Raw genomic sequence first — 22,469 nt, forward strand, 5'->3', positions numbered from 1 at the left:
CTTGCCACAGGATTCCTAACCTCTGACCTGCTCTTGTAGTCACAGTATTTATATGGCTAGTCCAGTTCAGTTTCTGGTTAATGGTAACCCCCAGGATGCTGACAATGAGGATTCAGCTTTGGTAATGCCATTGAATATCAAGGGGAGATGACTGGATGCTCTCTTGTTGGAGATGGTCATTGCCTAGCACTTGTGTGGCACAAATGTTAATTGCCACCTTTCAGCCCAAGCTTGAATATTGTGTAGTTCTTGCTGCATTTGGATACGGACTGCTTTAGCATCTGAGAAGTTATGAACGCTGAACATTGTGCAATCATGAGTGAACATCCCCATTTCTGGCCTTATTGATGGAAGGAAAGTCATTGAAGAAGCATGTGAAGATGGTTTGACCTAGGACACTACCATCAGGAATTCCTGCAGTGATGCCCTGTGGCTGTGGTGATTGGCCTCCAACAACCATAACCATCTTTCTCTGTGCTAGATATGACTTCAACCATTGAAGAGTTTTCCCCCTGATCCCCAACAACTCCAGCTTTGCTAGGTCTCCTTGATGCCACACTCAGTCAAATGAAGCCTTGAGGCCAAGGGTAGTCACTCTCACCTCTGAAGTTCAGCTCTTTTGCCCATGTTTGGACCAACGCTGTAATGAGGTCAGGAGCTGAGTGGACCTGGCAGGGCCCAAACAGAGCATCAGCGAGCAGGTTGTTTCTGAGTACGTGCTGCCTGATAGCACTGTCAAGGACACATTACATCAGTTTGGTGATGATCGTGAATAGACTAATGGCTGGGTTAGATTTGTCCTGCTTTTTGTGTACAGGACATATCTGGGCAATTTCCCACATTGCTGGGTAGATGCCAATGTTTTAGCTGTACTGGAACAACTTGGCTAGGGGAGTGGCAGGTTCTGGAGCACAAGGCTTCAAGTACTATTCCAGGAATATTGTCAGGGCCCAGTATCTAGTGCCTTCAGCTGTTTCTTGATATTACGTGGAGTGAATCGAATTGGCTGAAGGCTGGCATCTGTGAAGCTGGGGACCTCAGGAGGCAGCCGAGATGGATCATCCATTCAGCACATCTGGCTGAAGATCGTTGTAAATGCTTCAGCCTTGTCTTTTGCGCTCATGTGCTGGGCTCCCCCTTCATTGAAGATGGGGATATTCGTGGAGCCTCCTCCTCCAGTGAGTTGTTTGATTGTCCACCACCATTCACGACTGGATGTGGCAGGACTGCAGAACTTAAATCTGATCCGCTGGTTGTGGAATCGCTTAGCTGTGTCTATCAATTGCTTGCTTATGCTGATTAGCACACAAGTAGTCCTGTGTTATATCTTCACCAAGTTGATACCTCATTTTTAGGCATGGCTGCTCCTGGCATGCCCTCCTGCACTCCTCATCAAACCAGGGCTGATCCCCTGGTTTGATGGCAGTAAGACAAGACTGGGTAATATGGTGAGCCATGAGATTACAGATTGCGGTTTTATGCAATTCTGCTGCTGCCCCACAGCATCTCAAGGATGCCCAGTCTTGAGTTGCTAGATCTGTTCGAAATCTATCCCATTTAGCACGGTGGCAGTGTCACACGACATGATTGAGAGTACCCTCAATGTGAAGATAGGACTTCGCCTCCACATTACTACTTTGACCACTGCTCCTCAAAGTTCTAAGTGCATGCCCTTAAAAGTCCCATGAAATGAAAACATTTCTTGGTTTCATTTGAATTTTTGGTTTCTTGTTTGAATTTTTCTTCTTTCCAGGCATGAAATGTAGCTACTTCTACATCTTCCATTCCTCCTTTAATGCTCATGATATTAAAACACTATTTTAACAGTATATTATACAATCTGCTTTAGCTTTTCCTCCAGTTTCTCAAAAAGGAAAAAAAGTTAAGATCTATTTCTTGAAGCACAAGAAAGCAGAAACTGGAAATGTTCAATTAAGTATGCTCTTTACTCTGCAAAAATCCCTTGCTTGCACAGTAAGGACTTCAAAGCCTTTTGCAAAAATGTTTGGGGGAAATAAAGAGGGAAGAAGCAATGGTCACAGTAGTAGTAGTAGTAGTAGTAAAATAGGCAGCAAGAAAAGTTGTAATTGGGCAGAAAATTGAAACCTCCAGATGAGAAGAATCGGTAAAAGTCTGGTTTTAAATTTAACTTGCTCTGGATAGTTTCCCCAAAAGCTATAATATTGGATTGCAAGTTGAACATGCTCTATCGGTGCAGAAAATGCCCTGCCAAACCCATGAAAGATTCAAGAGGGCAAATGCAATCATATTTAGAAGATTTCAAACCCTTGACCTCTACCACCTCGAAGGACAAGGGCAGCAGATGCAAAATACCACCACCTGCCAGTTCCCCTCCAAGAAACACAACATCTTGACTCGGAACTATATCACCATTCCTTCACTGTCATTGGGTCAAAACTTCTGGAACTCCTTCCCTAACGGCACTGTGGGTGCGTCTAGACCACTTGGACAGCAGCGGTTCAAGAAGGCAGCTCAGCACCACTCTCTGAAGGGCAATTGGAGATAGGTAATAAATGCTGCTCTACTCAGCAATGCTTACATCCCATAAATGAAAAAAATAAAATAAATAATTGAGAAATAACACTGTTTAGGGTTACCTTCTTGATCAATTCTGTCAATCAAGCTACTAAAACAACATCCATTCAGATATTAACCAATATCTCCTTCTCCATGTTCACACCTACGACAGCAAATAATTTTCAGTGAAAATAGTGGCATCTTTTATTTTCACCCAACATTCTGGGTGTAACAACTACTTCCTGGTCGATATTCTGCTGGAAATCAAGGTTATCACAGAATCTTTACAGTGAAGAAGGCCATTTGGCCCATTGAATATGCTCTTGCTCTCTGAAAGAGCATTCTACCTACTCTCACTCCCCTGTCTTATCCCCATAATCTTGCACATTCTCTCTTTTCAGATAGCAATCCAATTCCCATTTGAATACCTCAATTGAACCTGCCTCCACCACCTTCTCAGGAAGTTTGTTCCCGATTCCAACCACCCTCTGGGTGAAAAAAAAATTCTCAGATCACTTTTGCTCCTTTTGCCAATTATTTTTAATCTATGCTCTCTAGTTCTTAACACTCTCAAGTGAGAGCAGTTTCTCAGTATTTAGCATGTCCATGCCCCCAGAATCTTGAATACCTCTAACAAGTCTCCTCTCAGTCTTTTCTTCTCCAAGGAAAAGTGTCCCAACCTCTCCAATCTATCCTCATACCTACAGTTATTTATCCCTGGGATCATTCCTGTGAATCTCCTCTATACTCTCTCCATGTATGGCGCCCAGAACTGGACACAGTGCTTCAGCTGAGGACTAACTAGTGTCTTATACAAGTTCAACATGGCCTCCTTATTCTTGTACTCAATGCCTCTATTAACAAAGCCCAAGATACCATATGCTTTATTAACTGCTCTCTCAACATGCCCTGCCATCTTCAATGACTTATGTACATGTAAACCAAGATCCCTCTGTTCCTGCACCTCCTTTAGAGTTTCTCCCTTTAGTTTATACGTCTCACCATATTCTTCCTACCAAAATGAATCACATTGCACTTCTCTGCATTGAACTTCATCTGCCTTTTGTCTGCCCAATCCACAAACATGTCTATGTTTTTTGAAGTTCAAGACTGTCCTCATCACAATTGACACCATTTCTAATCTTTGTATCATCTGCAAATTTTGAAATCATGCCCTGAACACCACAGTCTAGATCATTAATGTATATCAGGAAGGAAAAGGGTCCCAACACTGAGCCCTGAGGGATTCCACTACAAACCTTCCTCCAATCTGATAAACAACCATTCATCACTACTCTCCTGTTCCTGTCACTCAGTCAATTTCTTATCCAAGTGTCTACTTTCCTTTTTATTCCATAAGCTAGAATTTTGATCATAAGTCTGCTGTGTGGCACTGTATCAAATGCCTTTTGAAAGTCCATATATATCACGTCAACAGTATTGCTCCCATCAACTTCTCTGTTCACTCCTCAAAATACTCCAGCAAATTGGTTAAACATGATTTTCCCTTAATTAATCTATGCTGGCTTTCCTTAATTATCATGCACTTGTCTAAGTGACTATTGACTTTGTCCCGAACTATAGTTTCCAAAAGTTTCTGTAGCACTGAAGTCAAACTGACTGCTCTGTAGATACTGGCTTTATCCTTGCACCCCTTTTTGAGCAAGAGTAATATCTACGTAGCATTCACTTATTCTGCAATGTTAGGACTTCAACCTGATAAAATATATACAAGTTCATTCAAATCCAGAACATTTCCAAGATTTTATTCTAAACTGTCCAAATGCACTCCAGACAATCCTGTGATCACTATTTTTACATAGGAGGTAAGCAATGTGACTGTCATCATCAGCAGAGCGAGTGCAAGAAAGTATAGGAGCTGCCCGTTTTAAGGCAGGGGTTCACTATATTTATCTCAATTCCATCACTGGATCACCACTGTTTCAATGTCTAAAAGTATATGGCCTAAGTGCAAGTTGCCCCAATGCCCATTTATCATATTCCAATACTACCCAACAGTGGATTTAATTACATATGCAATGTGGTTACTTACACGAGATTACAGCGGACACACAATGAGCGATCCAACCTGCTTACAGAAGTGAAGGTGCACAGGGGTCTTTGGAAACCTCTTCATGATTGGTGCTGATATTCAACTATCAACATTTCACATTAAATTGAAAGGGTAGAAACATTCTCCCGCTGTTGAAGGACTCTATCACGGGGGAAAAAAACTGTAAAATCAGAGCTAGGCCATTCAGGGTAGATGTTAGGAAACATTTCTTCACATCAAGGGTAGTGAAACTCTCTTCCTCAAAAAGCAGAAGATGCTAGCTTAATTAAGAATTTTGAATCCAAAACAGATTCTCACGAGCTAAGGTTAATTAAAGGAAATGCAGCCAAAGCAGGTGGATGGTTTTCTGATGCAGATCAGCCAGAATTCTGCTGAATGACAGAATAGGCTCAAGGGGCAATTCGATGCTGGCTCTCTCTAATCAGCTTAAATTCCTGAGTGCATCTGCCCTCTTGACTAATCCTGTCTGAACTACTTAAGATAGACTGTCCTCTCAAAATGAGCAAGATTGGGCTCCGCAGGAACATACCTGGTTTAGCAGGAAGGCAGATTGGGGAAGATGATGGCAGAGTAGGAGCGGGCCACATTAATCTTGGAGAGCCTAAAGGGGCCCACAAAAATAATGTTAAACCCCTCTTCTGCTGCACGGTCAGGTTTTGCCATCGAAATGGGAAGAGGTTGGTTGCAGCTGTGAAATTGGGACAGGTTTGCTTGGTTTTTATGGCTTTCTTCACTTCCTAAAATTTCCCAAGTTCTAGAATAGTATTGCAATGGTGTTACCATTAACCGGCTCCAAACATTCCTGTGACTTTGTCCTTAATTTATAGCTTCTGGTATTTTGCTCACTACAGGTGTTGGACCAACAGCTCTATATTTTCCCTCACTCTTACCTTTCTTGAACAAAAGACTTACATCTGTAATTTTCCAACTTAAAGGGACAATTTCTAAATTGTGCACCCTTTAGAAGATTAAAGCATCTGCAAATTTTTCACCTACTTCCTTTAATACCCTAGAATGGAAACCATCAGGTCCTGAGAATAGTCAGTCTTTAGTGCTGTTGTGAGTCTCTGCCTCACCCTGTTGGCCCTACCAAAATGTGGAATCAACATAACATTCTGGGGGGGCCAGTTAACTAGATGGCTAGTGTGGTTCAGAATAACTCCAATAGCGCAGGTTCAATTCTTGGGACCTGTTCCCTTGCCCCTCCACCTCCCTTCTTCCTCCGCTCTCCCCCCGCCCCTGCAACACACCCATCCAAAAGTGGGGACAATGGCAAACCATCACTGAGAAAAAAACTGCCAAGAAAATGGTGAAATTGGTTCAGGATGGAGCATTAGCAGATGAACAGCCTTCAGGCAGAGCACATGTGAACGAATGAGCAGCTATGTTACATTTCTTCTCAAATCCAACATTGAATTCAATCATATTATCATCACCGCTAGTTAATAATCTATCAAAGTAAAGGAACATTTAATCAAATCTGACTCATCGGGTCAAGTGTTTTCATCTAAAAGCCGGATCTTGTAAGATGAAGAAGTCAAGTCCTGCAACTGCTAGGAACTGGACACCTGCCTGGCCTTAAGTATCCTTAATGTTCAAAGCACAACCATACATGATTTACAGATGACAGTGCACAAGATTAGTGAGTGTTATATCTATCATTTTGCAGCATTAAACATTTTTGAGAAGTCTCCTCTTGTTTGAAAAGACATTTTCAGCAAATAATGTTACATCTTTGAGTAAGGATTCCATCCTCTTTCCTACCACTGATGCCACACTAATTGGCCCATAGATCTCTGGACTTGTTTTATCTCTTTTATGTGTAAGAAACACGTTAGCTTTCAGTCAGTCCTCTTGCTGTGTTAATTTTTCCAATTAATTATTATATATAGGTACAGGACCTCTTATCTGGCATCCCAAAAACCAGGAGGGGTGGACCCAAAAACCAGAAAATCCCAATGTCTGGCACACATCTGGTCCTGAGCTTCCCGGATATGGAGTCTGGTATCTGTACCTGCTACAGTGCCCCTGCTATCTACTCTCTAACTAATTTTAATATATGCAATCCAACTGGACCAGGGGTTTTTATCTTCTCCATATTTGATTAATTTATCTTCTTTCTAAGTTAAAGTTATATATTTTTTTTTACAAACGGTTAATGGAACATGAGATGCTTTACCACAAAAGGCTTTTGAGGTTCCAGCTATCTAATTGTAAAAAGGAATTGTTTCAAATGTGGCACCCAAAACACACTTACCTGCATCCCAACTGTGCTGAAATTAAACACAGAGATAAAAACAAAAAACTGCGGATGCTGGAAATCCAAAACAAAAACAGAATTACCTGGAAAAACTCAGCAGGTCTGGCAGCACCAGCGGAGAAGAAAAGAGTTGATGTTTCGAGTCCTCATGACCCTTCAACAGAACTCGAAACGTCAACTCTTTTCTTCTCCGCCAATGCTGCCAGACCTGCTGAGTTTTTCCAGGTAATTCTGTTTTTGTTTTGTGCTGAAATTAAGACTCATAAGCAACTGTATGTTGCTCTCAAATCATCATCTTCCAAGGCCTCAAAACCATGGAACTTGTTCATTGTTCTCTTCCTCCAGTAACCTTACAGATTTTTAAAACCCAAGTCTTACCTGGTCCAACTACTGCATCTCCATTCACGCCCACTTTTCCTATCCTTTTGAAATGGCCCTTCCTGCAACCATGCTTAACATTGCAACGGATCATAATCCCATACAATAGCCCTCGAGGAGATTTCCAAACACAAGTTTATAAATAGCATGTTAGCTATGTTATACAGCCTACAATATATGCCCAGTTCTTCAGGCCACACAGCAACTGTGGAAAACGACCACAACACAAAAAGAGAATCCATACATACGAGTGATATCTTTTGTATTTTAAAAAAAGTCAAGAAGCAAAAATGGCTCTAACAAAATTCCACAAGTTATTTCCTCAGAAAAGCAACTTAAGCCTAAAGTAAAGCTTAATGGTCAACCTCCATCTCAATCTAAACCACTGAATTCAAACAGTCTGGTCTCTTGATTTAGAAAATTCTCCACAAAATTTTTCATGTTAACTGTCCAAATGTAACCCAGATTTTTGAAATGTTTAAACCAAATCTAACTCAGCATCCTAATGTTAACTTAATGGGTCCATTCTATTAAATGGGCAAAATCCAAACTTCAAAACCTTTCACAGAAACCAAGTTCCAATATGTGTGTCATTGTAAAGGTCCAATTTCGGTTCAAATTAACGAATAGAAGCTCTTCAGCAAAAGGAGCAACTGGTTTCTTCTTCGTAGCTGCAGGTTGTGTGTGCAAGTGAAATGCAGAGCACAAACAAATTTAATTTTAATAACCAATTCTAACATTTAGCAACTGTAACAAAGACACCAAATGAATTGGAAGAAACCACGCAAAGCACTATTTTTGCTGATCCATCCAATGGATACCTTTCATTGCATTGAGTTTCAAGAAAAAACATGAAAATTTGTGACAAAACTTCAGCACTTATGAATGAGATATTTAGATCTGGCCCCTTTTTTAAAATATTGGCAATAAACTTCGGAGCCTTGATTCAGTGTATGGCTCACACCCGAGCCTTGTCATCTGTTCAACTCCAACTCTAGCAACTTGAACATGTAATCTCAGCTACCTCCAGTGCAGTATTGGAGGGACTGCTAAACTTCCAGAGGTTTTGTCTTTCAGGTGAGATAATTTGCATTTACATAGCACCTTTATCTTAGTGAACAGTACCAAGGTGCTTCACAGGGGTGTTATCAGGCAAAATATGCAGAAGGGACAAGGCCACAGTAGAATCTGAACACAATAACAAGAAATTTAAATGAGACATTGGTGGACTGGGAGCCAATGCGAGCACAGGGATGCTGGGTGAATTTGCTGCAAGTCAGGATATGAGCAGAGGTTTGGATAAGCTGAACTTTAGAAGGTGAAAAAATAAAAATACCTGGAAAAACTCAGCAGGTCTGTCAGCATCTGCGGAGAGGAACATAGTTAATGTTTCGAGTCCATATGACTTAATGAACGGACTCGAAACGTTAACTGTGTTCCTCTCTGCAGATGGTCAGATCTGCTGAGTTTTTCCAGGTATTTTTATTTTTGTTTTGGATTTCCAGCATCTGCAGTTTTTTGCTTTTATTTTAGAAGGTGGAAGATGGGAGGCCAACTAGGATGGTGTTGAAAGAGTCAAGTCTGAAAGTGACAAAAGCACAGGTGAGAGTACAGCAGCCAAAGCTCATGTTAAACTAAGTCACCAAGTGTTCACAGGTGGACATAAAAGATTCCAAAGCACTACTAAAAAAAGATTAGAGTGATCCTCCTAGTATCTAATCAATATTTATCCCTCAATCAACATCATTATAACAGGTTATCAGGTCATTACCTCATAGCTGTCTGTGGGACTTTGCTGTGCATGAACTGACTGCCTTATCTCCCTGTATTACAACAGTAAAATACGCAAAGTACTTCACTGGCTCTGAAGTGTTTTGGGATCTCCTGAGGCTGTGAAAGATGTCAAGTAAATGCAGATTCTATCTTTACAAAGAAGTCAATTTGTTTGAATATTGCACAAGGTATTATTTAACTATGTTTTCAGTTCATTATCTCAAATTGTAACTACAGGTACATCACCTGTGTTATAGAGTGGGAATATCGTGCAGAGTTGGAAGGAGTTTCTACTTTTCTCCAGTACTGGAGGTGGTTTATGTACACTTCAGGTAGTAAGTATTTAACATTTTGTTCAATGATTCTGTGCTTAGCGCAGATTAGTGTGTAAAAAAGGTGGGGGGGGGGGGGGGGGGGGGGGGAAGGAGAACCTCTCAAGCTGAAAACTAAGCTTTGGCAGAGTGTGTTGTGAGTTTGGACTGCAGTATTAGGATTGTGAACAGCAAGTCAGCCCGGACGGAGCAAACGCATCTGCAGAAGATGTCTCCATTTCCAATATCTCTGGCTCAAAATCATTTAGCTGGCATGCAAAATGGAGGTGCTGCAGTACAAAAGAGAGGAAGAGAAGTAGCCAAACAATCTGGTCCAGAACTCGGTCACAACTTGTAGCGAGGTGCAGATTCAGAATGAGGTTGGTATGACTAATAGCGCACAAAAGTAAAGGGAACCCAAGTGAAGTAGAGGACAAGGATCTGCAGAGACTGATCCCATTGAACAGGTATAATTAACTTGCTAATGTAAGGATAAGAGTAAAAACTGGAGTGAGACAGCATGTGAACACAAAGCACCTTGGAGCAGGAGGATGGCCAAAGGGGAGGAGATGGGCAAATGTAATGTGACAGTTGTAGGGGATTCAATAACACGGGATGGATGGATGTAATTTTTCATAAGAGACTCCCACATGGTTTATTGTCCACCTGGTACCAGGACAAAGAACATCTCAAACCAGCTCAAACGTAGATTACAGAGGTAGGGGGAGGATCCTGGGGAAGAGGGCTGAGGTGGGAAAGGTGGCATAAACAATAGTTCAAAAATTATGACCCCACAGGTAAAGGGGAAACTAAAAGATGTAAGGTAATTAAACCAGGAGACAGAATTAAGAAACGTGCGAGTAAAATATTAGAACAGGACAGGTTAGAGTACGTGCCCCAGAGATATGTTCTTTACACAAATGCTTCAAATATAAGGGCCAAATTAAAAAGGAACAAATTCAACTGGGAGAGTATGACATGGTAGCCACTACTGAGAAATGACTGCAGAACAGAAGGGACTGGGAATTAAATATACCAGATTGTGAGGGCTATGGGAAGGATAGGGGAAATGGTAGCTGGTGGAGGGGGGCTAACTTCAATGACAAAAGAGGATATCAAGATGATGAAAACAGGCAGCATTTGTGGGCAGAATTGAGGAATACAAAATGATTTAGGGCTACAGAGGGAGTTATGTTCAAACCTTCTGCTAACAGCTGTAAAGTAGTAGATTGTAAAAATGTAGATATTAAACTTACTTTCCCGACTCTCTTTATTCCCATCTACCATCACATCTTTTAATATAATTTCCCAATCTACCTTAGCCAACTCACCTACATAACTAGTTTTAAGTTCAACATATTGACCTTGAAAGGATTGCAACGTAGATTCACCAGAATGATAGCTGCAATTTAACCTCTGAGGTCCAAAGGCAGGTTACACAAACTGGGTTTGTATTCCCTGGAATGTAGTGAAGTTAAAGAGTGATCTAATCAAAATTTTCAAGGTATTAGGGGGCATTCAGGGTAGATAGAAACAATTTCTGCTGGCTGGAGAATCTTCGATTAGGGAAGATAGGTCTGCCTCTGATTTTTAGACTTTCATGAGTTGAATTGGGAAATACTTATATACGCTAAGGGTAGAAGTTTGGACGTCTCTTCCACAAATGACAACTGATGCTACAGGAATTGTTAATTGAAATCTGAGCTTGACAGGATATGAGGCAAAAACAGACATGTGGAGCTATGATCTCACTGAATGGCAGAACAGGCCAAAGAGGCAAAATAGCTTACCCCTGTCCTATGCTCTGTAATTCCCTCCCTGAATCTCTCCATCTCTTTATCTGCCCTAGAAGCTCCTTAAAAATTACTTCCTTCTTTTTGGTCATCTGTCATAGTAGGTCCTTCTGTGATTCAACAGCAAATTTTGACTGACACCACTCTTGTGAAGCAACTTCGGATGTTTTATTACATATAAATGTGAGTTATTAATCTCTGCATGAATAATGCTTCTGACGTCAATCTTCAAATTACATTTTACCAGTTTGCACCTATGTCCTCTTGTCCTGCAATCATGGTCTAACTTGAAACTGACATTGGGTTAAACTTTCCCATTTGTCCCTTCTCATTCACTTGGTTAAGGTTTAAAGTTTTTCTAACCTTTCTTCATAAGTCAAGTCACCTGACACTGGAGATCAGGCCTTCTAACAAATTCTTTGAGGGCTTGAACGTCTCCTTTTCATATTAACGATAAAACTGAACGCAGCGTTTGAAAGTATATTCTATTAATTCAGCAGCACAGCTCTATTTACTTTGTTGAATGCTGCTCTGCAATGACAATACATTTGTTTTAAGTGCTTCATACAGATCAACTCCAACATCTCCCTGATCTAGTCCAACAATGATTCATTAAATGTGTTCCTTTTAAAACAGTGCACATTTAAAACTTTGCACATATTGAATTTTATCTGTTATAGTCTTGTCCACTTGCAAACTATGTCTAAATCTTTGTGTAACTGATTGTGTGCCTCTGCAAACCACTCTCTCTCCTTTCTTGATCTCTCCCCTCCATCATAATAGAGGATAAGGGCTGGTGGTGTGCAAATTTGATCAGTCTGGAAGTTAGCTGATCTCAAGTGCAAAACCAGTTATGATACTGTACACCAACTGGAAGTAAGGCTGGAAATTGTGCAGGCTCTGACCATAACCTTCCAATCCTCCTTAGATACAAGGTTGGTGCCAGAGGACTGTAAACTTGCAAATCTCCACTCTTGTTCAAAGAAGATGTGAAGATAAGCCTAGTAACTACAGGCCAGTCAGTTTAACCTTGATGGTGGGAAAGCTTTTAGAAACAATAATCCAGGACAAAAATTAAGTCACTTGGACAAATGCACATTAATTAAGGAAAGACAGCACTGATTTGTTGAGGATAAACTGTGTTTAACTTGATTTGAGTTTTCTGATGAGGTAACAGAGGGTTGATGCAGCTGAAGTGGTGAGCATGGACTTCCTAATGGCATTTGATAAAGTGCCACAGGCTTGTCAGCAACATTTAAGCCCATGGAATTAAAGGAACAGTTGCAGTATGGATACTAAATTGGTTGATTGAGAGGAAACGGAGAGTAGCGATGAACGATTGTTTTTCAGACTAGAGAAAAGTATATAGTGGGGTTTCCAACAGGTCGGTATTCGGGCTATTGTTATCTTTTATCTATACTAATGAGCTAAATTTGGATGTGCAGGGCACAATTTCAAAATTTGTAGATGACACAAAACTTGGAAGTCCTATAAGCTGTCAGGATAGTAATTTTTTCTTTATTCTTTAATGGGAAGTGGGTGTCGCTGGCAACGCCAGCATTTGTTTCCCATCCCTATTTGTCCTTGAGGGCATTTAAGAGTCAACCGCTTTGCTGTGGGTCTAGAGTCACATGTAGGCCAGACCGGGTAAGGACAACAGATTTCCTTCCCTGAAACATTAGAGAACCAGATGGGTTTTTACAACAATCAATAATAGTTTCATAGTCACCATTACAGGAACTAAATTTATATTCCAGATTTATTAATTAATTGAATTTAAATTCCACCAGCTGCCATTGTGGGATTTGAACCCATGATCCCACAGCATTAGTCTGGGCCTTTGGATTACTAGTCCAGTGACATTACCACAGCACCACCATAGAGGCATAAAATACCAAAGCAAGGAAGTTATGGTGAACCTTTATAAAACATTGGTTTAGTCTCAGCTGAGCACTGAGTCCAATTCTGGACACTACACTTTCGAAAAGACATGAAGGCATTGGAGTGGGTAAAGAAAAGATTTACGAGAATGGTTTCAGGGTAAAAGGCTTCAATGAGTTAGATAATTTGGGGAAGCTGAGGCCATTCTCCTGAGAGAAGAGAAGACTGAGGTGTTCAAACTCATGAGCAGCCTGAAGAGAGTAGATAGGGAAAAAAACTGTTCCCATTGTCAGAAGGGTCAAAAGCCTGAGGACACCAAGGGGATCAAAGTAATTGGCAAAAGAACTAGGAGAATAAATAAACAAAAACCTTTTTAAGCAGCGACTAGTTGGGATGTGGCATGCATTGCCTGAGAATGTGAAGACAGATTCAAACGTGGCTTCCAAAGGGGAATTTGGCAATTATTTGAAAAAAAAAGATCTGGAGGGCTATGGGAAGAAGGCAGGGAAGAATATTCAGGAAATAATTCTCAGAACAAGGGGAAGGCAATTTAGGACTGAGATGAGAAGTTATTTCTTCACTCAGAGGGTGGTAAATCTTTGGAATTCTCTGCTCCAGAGGGCTGTGCAGGCTCAGTCACTTTGTTCAAAACTGAGATCGATAGATTTCTCCATATTAAAAACAAAGGATATGTGGCTAGTGCAGGAAAAGAGTGCTGAAGTTGAAGAATAGCTATGATCACATTGAATGGCAGAGTGGGCTCAAAGGCCTACTCCTGCTCCTGTTTCTCAAGCTATGAAAGCAGGACCAGGTGAGTTGCGCTCAGAGCGCCGGCAAGGATATGATGGGCCAAATAGCCTCCTATGTTGGAACTATTCTATAATTAAATTATAGCTGAGCCTGCAAACAGCCAGTAGCCAGTCACTCTGCGATAAATGAACTGCATCACTTGGGTGAGACACCTGGAGAGATATTTTCACCCTTGGAGCTATCCTACAAAACTCAATACCTTAGGAAAAGGAGGAGAGAAAACTGGAATCATAAGTCCACAAGACTTAGGAGCAGAAGGCCATTTGGTCCATCGAGTCTGCTCTGACATTCAATGAGATCATGGCTGATCTGATAATCCTCAACTCCACTTAACTGCTTTTTCCCCATACCCTTGATTCTCTTATTGATCAAAAATCCCTCTGTCTCTGCCTTGAATATATTTATCCACCCAGTCTCTACAGCCCTTTACAATAAAGAATTCCATGATTGACTAGCCTCAAAGAAGAAATTCCTCATCTCTGTTTTAAATTGGTGTCCCCCCCCCCCCCACCTCCCTACTCTGAGATTATGCCTACTGGCCCTAGACTGTCTCACAAGGGGAAACAATTCTCAGCATCCACCCTGTCAAGCCCCCTTAAGAATCTTATTTGTTTCAATAAGGTCACCTCTCATTATTTTAAACTCCAATGAGCAGGCCCAGCCTGCTCATCCCGCCATACCCAAAATCAACCTAGTGAATCTTCTCTGGACTGCCTCCAATACAAGTATATCTTTCCTTAGATAAGGGGACCAAGACTGTTCAGTGTTCTAGGTGTGGTCTAACTAGTGCCTTGTATAGTTTTAGCAAGACTTTCCTATTTTTATATTCCATGCCCTTTGAAATAAAAGCCAACATTCCTATTACCTGCTGAACATGTATGCTAGTTATTTTGGGATTCATGCTTAAGGACCCCAAAATCCCTCTGTGCTGCAGCTTTCTTCAGTCTTTCTCCAATCAAATAATATTCAGCTCCTCTATTCTTCCTGCCAAAGTGCATAACCTCACACTTTCCCACATTATATTCCATCTGCCATGTTTTTGCCCACTCACTTAACCTGTCTATATCCCTCTGAACAACAGAAGACGTTCTGAAAAATTCTTTCAATCCAATACGTTCTAACAGACATTGATCTGGAGCATTTTTGTAGGAGTTAGATTGTCAGGAAAGGCCTAACCAGCAATCCTAGTGATTTTCCTGGGGGAGGGGGTGAAGAGACAAGGTCGCATCCTTTCACAAGCGAAATAAACGTTAAAATATAGTTAGTGTACATTATCACTTATCATCTTATCTCCCCATTTGTCCCCAAACCTTAGTCTCTGAAAAGCGAAGAGGATTGACAACCATTCTGTGCCTCTTCTAGAGACATTCAGGACGCACCTACACAGGAAAAATAACTTCGAGAAGAAACAGTTAGTAAATGTGTAGAAAGCTTACGCCCGCCTGGCACTGGACACAAGGGAAAGGGAAAACTTTAACGCTACATTTTTTCCACACCACCTCCCCGAGGTTACCCTGCAGAAATCCTAAAAAAAAACACCCTGGTGTGGCCTCGGAAACGTGGCCCGGCCATGTGCAGAGACAGGCGCGGGGTAGCGCCAATGTCTTCCTGAGGCTCCTTGCATTACACAACCGAGGAGAAGGCAACCGTCCCGCCAAAAGCAGCCGGAAACCCTGCAAGACACCGCGGCGACGACGGCGATGACAGTTACCTGAGACGGGACATGAGCAGGAGAGCCGAAGGCCGATGGCACCAGGTCGCAGGGTTATCGGGGAGAGTTTCGCGGGCCCTCGGCCTCCACTCGCTCGGCCGCTCTTGGTGACTAACGCGCTCTCTCCGCAAGAGGCAGAACGGAACCGCGATGAGCCGCAGCCGCCCCTTCCGCTCGGCTCGGCTCCCCTCAGCTTTAAGAGCTTGAGATTTACCGGTCTCCCCTCGCCGACAAGGCCGCTGTCTCCGGCAATCCTCCGGGAGGCCGAGCGAGCGGCTCGGATGCAGCCGTCCTCCGGTGCCCCTACGCTGCGGATTAACCTACCCGTCCGAGGTGACGCGCTTCTTACTGGACGAGTAATCGTCCCCCAGGTCGACGCGGTGCCGCTTGGACATGTCTCCGCGTTCTAGAACGGTCCGGGCGCGTTCCGATTCTGTCTCTCCGTTCGATCCTCTCTGTTCCGGGTTCCGGCCCGATTGTTGCAGGAGCGCTCGTGCCCAGTCAGCGTCTCGCTCCTCTGAATACCTTGCACCTGTCTGTTTTTTCTCTCTCTCTCTCTTTCCCACTCCCCCACCCCCTACAATGTCTCTGTGTGTTTTGTACCTAAAAGAACCAGCCCCCAGCAACAGGCCCAACGCACTCCCCCGGCTGCCCAGCACTTCCACAAGATGGCGGCTCGCAGACCGAGACGTACCTCGTTCTCGCACGGTCACGCCGCGGGACCGCAGCGAAGGGAGGGAGGTGTGTGTATGTTTAAAAATTTTATTAGCGAATGGCCCTTCCAATTTGAGTTTCGAACCCTGTTATTGCACGTTATAAACTGTCCTGAGTCAATGTAAAGACGAGAAAATCCACAGTTTCTGGGAACAAGATTTAAGAACTACCTCATTTCCAGCCCCAAACGCAAACACGATTATTTTCCCGTTATTGTAATAATTACTGGACCAGTCTTAAAACGAGTTACAGGATGAACTATAACTTTTTTTTAAAATCAGACTAAAATTTTTCATCCTGATAAGCAATGCAAACGCGATAGCCACAATCTTAGGATGAAGTGTGCGCCTTTTTTATTCAATATGTTAGTTTTTAAAATACTATTTTCAAAATCCACTTAGATTCCAAAGAAACCACATTGGATTCGAAACGTAACTTTTTTATTCTTTTGTGCGATATGGGCATCACTAGCAAGGCCAGCATTTGTTCTCATTCCTAATTGTCCTTGGAACTGATTGGTTTGCTCTGCCATTTCAGAGGGCAGTTAAGAGTCAACCATATTGCTGTGGGTATGGCTTGTAGGCCTTGGCCGACCAGGTAAGGATGGCAGATGTTCTTCCCTAAAGGGTATTAGTGAATCAGGTGGTTTCATGGTCACTATTACTGATACTAGCTTTTGATTCCATATCTTATTAATTTAATTCAAATTCCACCAACTATCATGGTGAGATTTAAACCCATGTCCCCAGAGCATTTGCCTATGCCTCTGGATTGCTAGTCTATTGACATGATTTATGCCACAATCTCCCAGCTTTGATGCTGACAGAGCTGCTGCTCCTCTACATTGGAGAGACCAAACGTAAACTGGGCGACCGCTTTGCAGAACACCTGCGGTCTGTCCGCAAGAATGACCCAAACCTCCCTGTCGCTTGCCATTTTAACACTCCACCCTGCTCTCTTGCCCACATGTCTGTCCTTGGCTTGCTGCATTGTTCCAGTGAAGCCCAACGCAAACTGGAGGAACAACACCTCATCTTCCGACTAGGGACTTTACAGCCTTCCGGACTGAATATTGAATTCAACAACTTTAGGTCGTGAGTCCCCTCCCCCATCCCCACCCCCTTTCTGTTTCCCCCTTCTTTTTTTTTCCCAATAAATTATAAAGATTTTCCTTTTCCCACCTATTTCCATTATATAAAAAAAAACCCACTAGAGCTATACCTTGAGTGCCCTACCATCCATTCTTAATTAGCACATTCGTTTAGATAATATCACCAACTTTAACTTTAACACCTATGTGTTCTATTGTACTATTGTTGTTGACATCTTTTGATGATCTGCTTCTATCACTGCTTGTTTGTCGCTACAACCACACCAACCCCCTCCACCTCTCTGTCTCTCTATCTCTCCGCCCCCCACACACACACCTTAAACCAGCTTATATTTCAGCTCTTTCCTGGACTCGAACTCAAGTTCTGTCGAAGGGTCATGAGGACTCGAAACGTCAACTCTTTTCTTCTCCGCCGATGCTGCCAGACCTGCTGAGTTTTTCCAGGTAATTCTGTTTTTGTTTTGGATTTCCAGCATCCGCAGTTTTTTTGTTTTTTTCTCTGTGTTTAATTGACTGCCACTGCTCTTCAAGAAATGCCTACCTCCTTGAAGAAGTTCTGTTCCTCTCTGCGACAAGATTTCCGGATTTCTCTGTTGCCTTGTTCACCTTCATTGCTTTCCATTTCTCTCCTAGTGTTTGACAAGGTGTTTACTAAAACCCGCTTTCACAGCCATATCTCCTTTCTCAGTGACTGTCTCCGTCTCCGACTTACCCCACATGGATTTCAACTGAAATTCCACCCCTCATGTTTCGAACCCACCCAGGATTACAGGTATCTCCGGGACATAAAACGTTTCTCGGACTGCTGTTCCCGTCACATTCTGAAATCCACTCTCAGTGCCATGCGCCGCCATATGAACACACTCGACCTCTCCCTCCAGCAGCACCGCCGTACCCTTTTTCAAAGCTGCGCGTGCCCCCAGTTTCATTTTATCCTTCGGCTCATCCGACGCCTCAACAAGAAACTTTTTCTGTTTCTCTCAAGTGCTAAGGAACGCAAGCTCCAACAACTCATCGACACCAACACCCATCTAGGACCCTCCACCCCTGCCTGTCCCTCCGTCCCCACCCCATCTTCCAATCCCAACCCCAGCCGTGTATTCACTATACCCCCTGACCTTCCCCTCTCCGATGCTGAACGTTCAGTGCTCAGCAAAGGACTTAGTTTCATACCCTTACGCCCTCACCTCAATGAATTTCGGGCTCGGCATGATACTGAACTCTTCTTCCGCCGTCTTCGTCTCCGGGCTCACTTCTTTGGGCAGGAGTCCTCTCCCAGTTCAATGGATCCTTTTACCCATCTTCAATATTCTCCCTCCACCTGGACCCCTCCCTCTGGATTCTTACCTTCTCTCGATCTTTTCATTGAGAACTGTCGGCGCGACATTAGTCGTCTCAATTTCTCTGCTCCTCTCACCCATTCTAACCTGTCTCTCTCTGAACTTACTGCACTCCATTCTCTCAGGTCCAACCCTGACATTGTCATCAAACCCGCTGACAAGGGTGGTGCTGTTGTTGTCTGGCGCACTGACCTCTACCACGCGGAGGCTGAGCGTCAACTCGCAGACACTTCCTCCTACCTCTCCCTGGACCATGACCCCACCACTGAACATCAAGCCATTGTTTCCAGGACTGTCACTGACCTCATCTCCTCTGGGGATCTCCCTCCCACAGCTTCCAACCTGATAGTTGCCCAACCTCGGACGGCCCGCTTCTATCTCCTACCCAAAATCCACAAACAGAACTGCCCCGGTAGACCGATCGTCTCAGCCTGCTCCTGCCCCACAGAACTCATTTCTCGTTATCTTGACTCCCTTCTCTCTCCCCTTGTCCAGTCCCTTCCCACCTACATCCGTGATTCCTCTGACACCTTACGTCACATCAACAATTTCCAGTTCCTTGGCCCCTACCGCTTCCTCTTCACCATGGACGTCCAATCCCTCTACACCTCCATCCCCCACCAGGATGGTCTGAGGGCCCTTAGCTTCTTCCTCGAACAGAGGCCCGAACAATCCCCATCCACCACTACTCTCCTCCGTCTGGCTGAACTTGTTCTCACGCTGAACAATTTCTCCTTCAACTCCTCTCACTTCCTCCAAATAAAAGGTGTGGCTATGGGTACCCGCATGGGCCCCAGCTATGCCTGTCTCTTTATGGGGTATGTGGAACATTCCTTGTTGCAGTCCTACTCCGGCCCCCTTCCACAACTCTTTCTCCGGTACATCGATGATTATTTCGGTGCTGCTTCATGCTCTCGTCAGGACTTGGAAAAATTTATTAATTTTGCTTCCAATCTCCACCCCTCCATCATTTTCACGTGGTCCATCTCTGACACTTCCCTTCCCTTCCTTGACCTCTCTGTCTCAATCTCTGGTGATAGACTGTCCACCAATATCCATTACAAACCCACCGACACCCACAGCTATCTCGACTACAGCTCCTCACACCCCACTTCCTGTAAGGACTCCATCCCATTCTCTCAGTTCCTTCGCCTCCGTCGCATCTGTTCCGATGATGCTACATTCAAAAACAGTTCCTCTGACATGTCCTCCTTCTTCCTTAACCGAGGTTTTCCACCCACGGTCGTTGACAGGGCCCTCAACCGTGTCCGGCCCATCTCCCGCGCATCCGCCCTCACTCCTTCTCCTCCCTCCCAGAAACATGATAGGGTCCCCCTTGTCCTCACTTATCACCCCACCACCCTCCGCATTCAAAGGATCATCCTCCGCCATTTCCGCCAACTCCAGCATGATGCCACTACCAAACACATCTTCCCTTCACCCCCCTTATCGGCATTCCGTAGGGATCGCTCCCTCCGGGACACCCTGGTCCACTCCTCCATCACCCCCTACTCCTCAACCCCCTCCTATGGCACAACCCCTTGCCCACGCAAAAGATGCAACACCTGCCCCTTCACTTCCTCTCTCCTCACCATCCAAGGACCCAAACACTCCTTTCAAGTGAAGCAGCATTTCACTTGCATTTCCCCCAACTTAGTCTACTGCATTCGTTGCTCCCAATGTGGTCTCCTCTACATTGGAGAGACCAAACGTAAACTGGGCGACCGCTTTGCAGAACACCTGCGGTCTGTCCGCAAGAATGACCCAAACCTCCCTGTCGCTTGCCATTTTAACACTCCACCCTGCTCTCTTGCCCACATGTCTGTCCTTGGCTTGCTGCATTGTTCCAGTGAAGCCCAACGCAAACTGGAGGAACAACACCTCATCTTCCGACTAGGGACTTTACAGCCTTCCGGACTGAATATTGAATTCAACAACTTTAGGTCGTGAGTCCCCTCCCCCATCCCCATCCCCTTTCTGTTTCCCCCTTCTTTTTTTTTCCCAATAAATTATAAAGATTTTCCTTTTCCCACCTATTTCCATTATATAAAAAAAAACCCACTAGAGCTATACCTTGAGTGCCCTACCATCCATTCTTAATTAGCACATTCGTTTAGATAATATCACCAACTTTAACTTTAACACCTATGTGTTCTATTGTACTATTGTTGTTGACATCTTTTGATGATCTGCTTCTATCACTGCTTGTTTGTCACTACAACCACACCAACCCCCTCCACCTCTCTGTCTCTCTATCTCTCCGCCCCCCACACACACACCTTAAACCAGCTTATATTTCAGCTCTTTCCTGGACTCGAACTCAAGTTCTGTCGAAGGGTCATGAGGACTCGAAACGTCAACTCTTTTCTTCTCCGCCGATGCTGCCAGACCTGCTGAGTTTTTCCAGGTAATTCTGTTTTTGTTTTGAATTTTTCCAGCACTTTGTTTTTATTCAGATATTGACATTTCATTGGGCAAACAAATTAAAGCTAAACTTTAAAAACACTCATATACATATACTGTTTAGTCTTTGATATGTTTACACCCATGTTTAACATAATTAGTTTACAGAATATCACACTGGACTGTCCATGGGATATATGAATCTCTTGCATTCATAAAAGAATGACTTACTAATTTAGTATCACTGTATGCTGTGCTGTTATTTAGCATGAAGGCGTGAAATGACTTGAAAAAACACCCTATAATCTCTGTCAATATTATACAATCATACACTACAGAAGGAGGCCCATCATTCCTCTGTTGGCTCCTTGAAAGAGCTATCCAATCCATCCCACTCCCCTGCTCTTACCTCATAGTCCTGTAATTTCTTTATTCAAGTATTTATCCAATTTTCTTTGTAATGTGGCTACTGAATTCACTTCCAGCACATCACCTCTGGTTCTTCTGCCAAATACCTTAAATCTGTGTCCTCTGATTACTAACCCTTCCACCACTAGAAATGCTTTCTTCTTATTTAGTCAATCAAAACCATTCATGATTTTGATCACTACCAAACCTCCCCTTGACCTTCTCTGCCCAGCGAGAATAACTGCAGCTTCTCCTTTCTCTCCACATAACTGAAGCCCCTCTTATCTATGGTACCATTCTAATAAACCTCTCTTACACTCTCACCAATATCCTTCGTGAAGTATGGTGCCCAGAATTGAATACAGTACTTGAGCTGAGGTCTAAACAATGTGTCATACAGGTTTAGCATGACCTTCTTGCTTTTGTTCTCTGTGTCCCTAATAATAAAATCAAAAATCCCGCGTGCATTTTAACAGCCTTTTCAACTTGCTCTGCAGCATAGAGAGCTTGTTGACATACACTGCTGGGTGTCTCTGTTCCTGCACCCTTTTAAAAATGGTACAATTTAGTTCAATAAAATAAAAGCAAAAAACTGTGGATGCTGGAAATCCAAAACAAAAATAAAAATACCTGGAAAAACTCAGCAGGTCTGGCAGCATCTGCAGAGAGGAACACAGATAACGTTTCAAGTCCACATGACTCTTCAACAGAACTAAGTAGAAATAGAAGAGAGGTGAAATATAAGCTGATTTAAGTGGGGGAAGGTGGGACAGGTAGAGCTGGATAGAGGGCCAGTGATAGATGGAGATAACCAAAAGATGTCACAGACAAAAGGACAAAGAATTATTGAAGGTGATGATATTGTCTAAGGAATGTGCTAATTTAGGGGAGAAAGCAGGACAAGCAAGGTACAGATAGTCCTATTGGGGGTGGGGTGAAGGAATCGAAATAGGCTAAAAGGCAG

At 43.2% G+C, this 22,469-nt stretch overlaps 1 protein-coding gene across 2 annotated transcripts in view; it reads right to left on the minus strand.

Annotated features, from left to right (window-relative positions):
- The window catches only part of dhx15 (DEAH (Asp-Glu-Ala-His) box helicase 15), a 117,420-nt gene extending 101,341 nt beyond the window's left edge, over positions 1-16,079 (minus strand). The window contains exon 1 of one of the 2 annotated variants that reach the window (XM_041205005.1): positions 15,854-16,079. In XM_041205005.1, coding sequence (XP_041060939.1) covers positions 15,854-15,924 — 71 coding nt within the window. In that variant the 5' untranslated portion in view covers positions 15,925-16,079. The other variant, XM_041205094.1, reaches the window with a different exon arrangement.
- Positions 16,080-22,469: the final 6,390 nt, after the last annotated feature.

Source organism: Carcharodon carcharias, chromosome 1 (genome assembly GCF_017639515.1).
Source record: "Carcharodon carcharias isolate sCarCar2 chromosome 1, sCarCar2.pri, whole genome shotgun sequence".
In the NCBI taxonomy this organism is placed as follows: Eukaryota; Metazoa; Chordata; class Chondrichthyes; order Lamniformes; family Lamnidae; genus Carcharodon; species Carcharodon carcharias.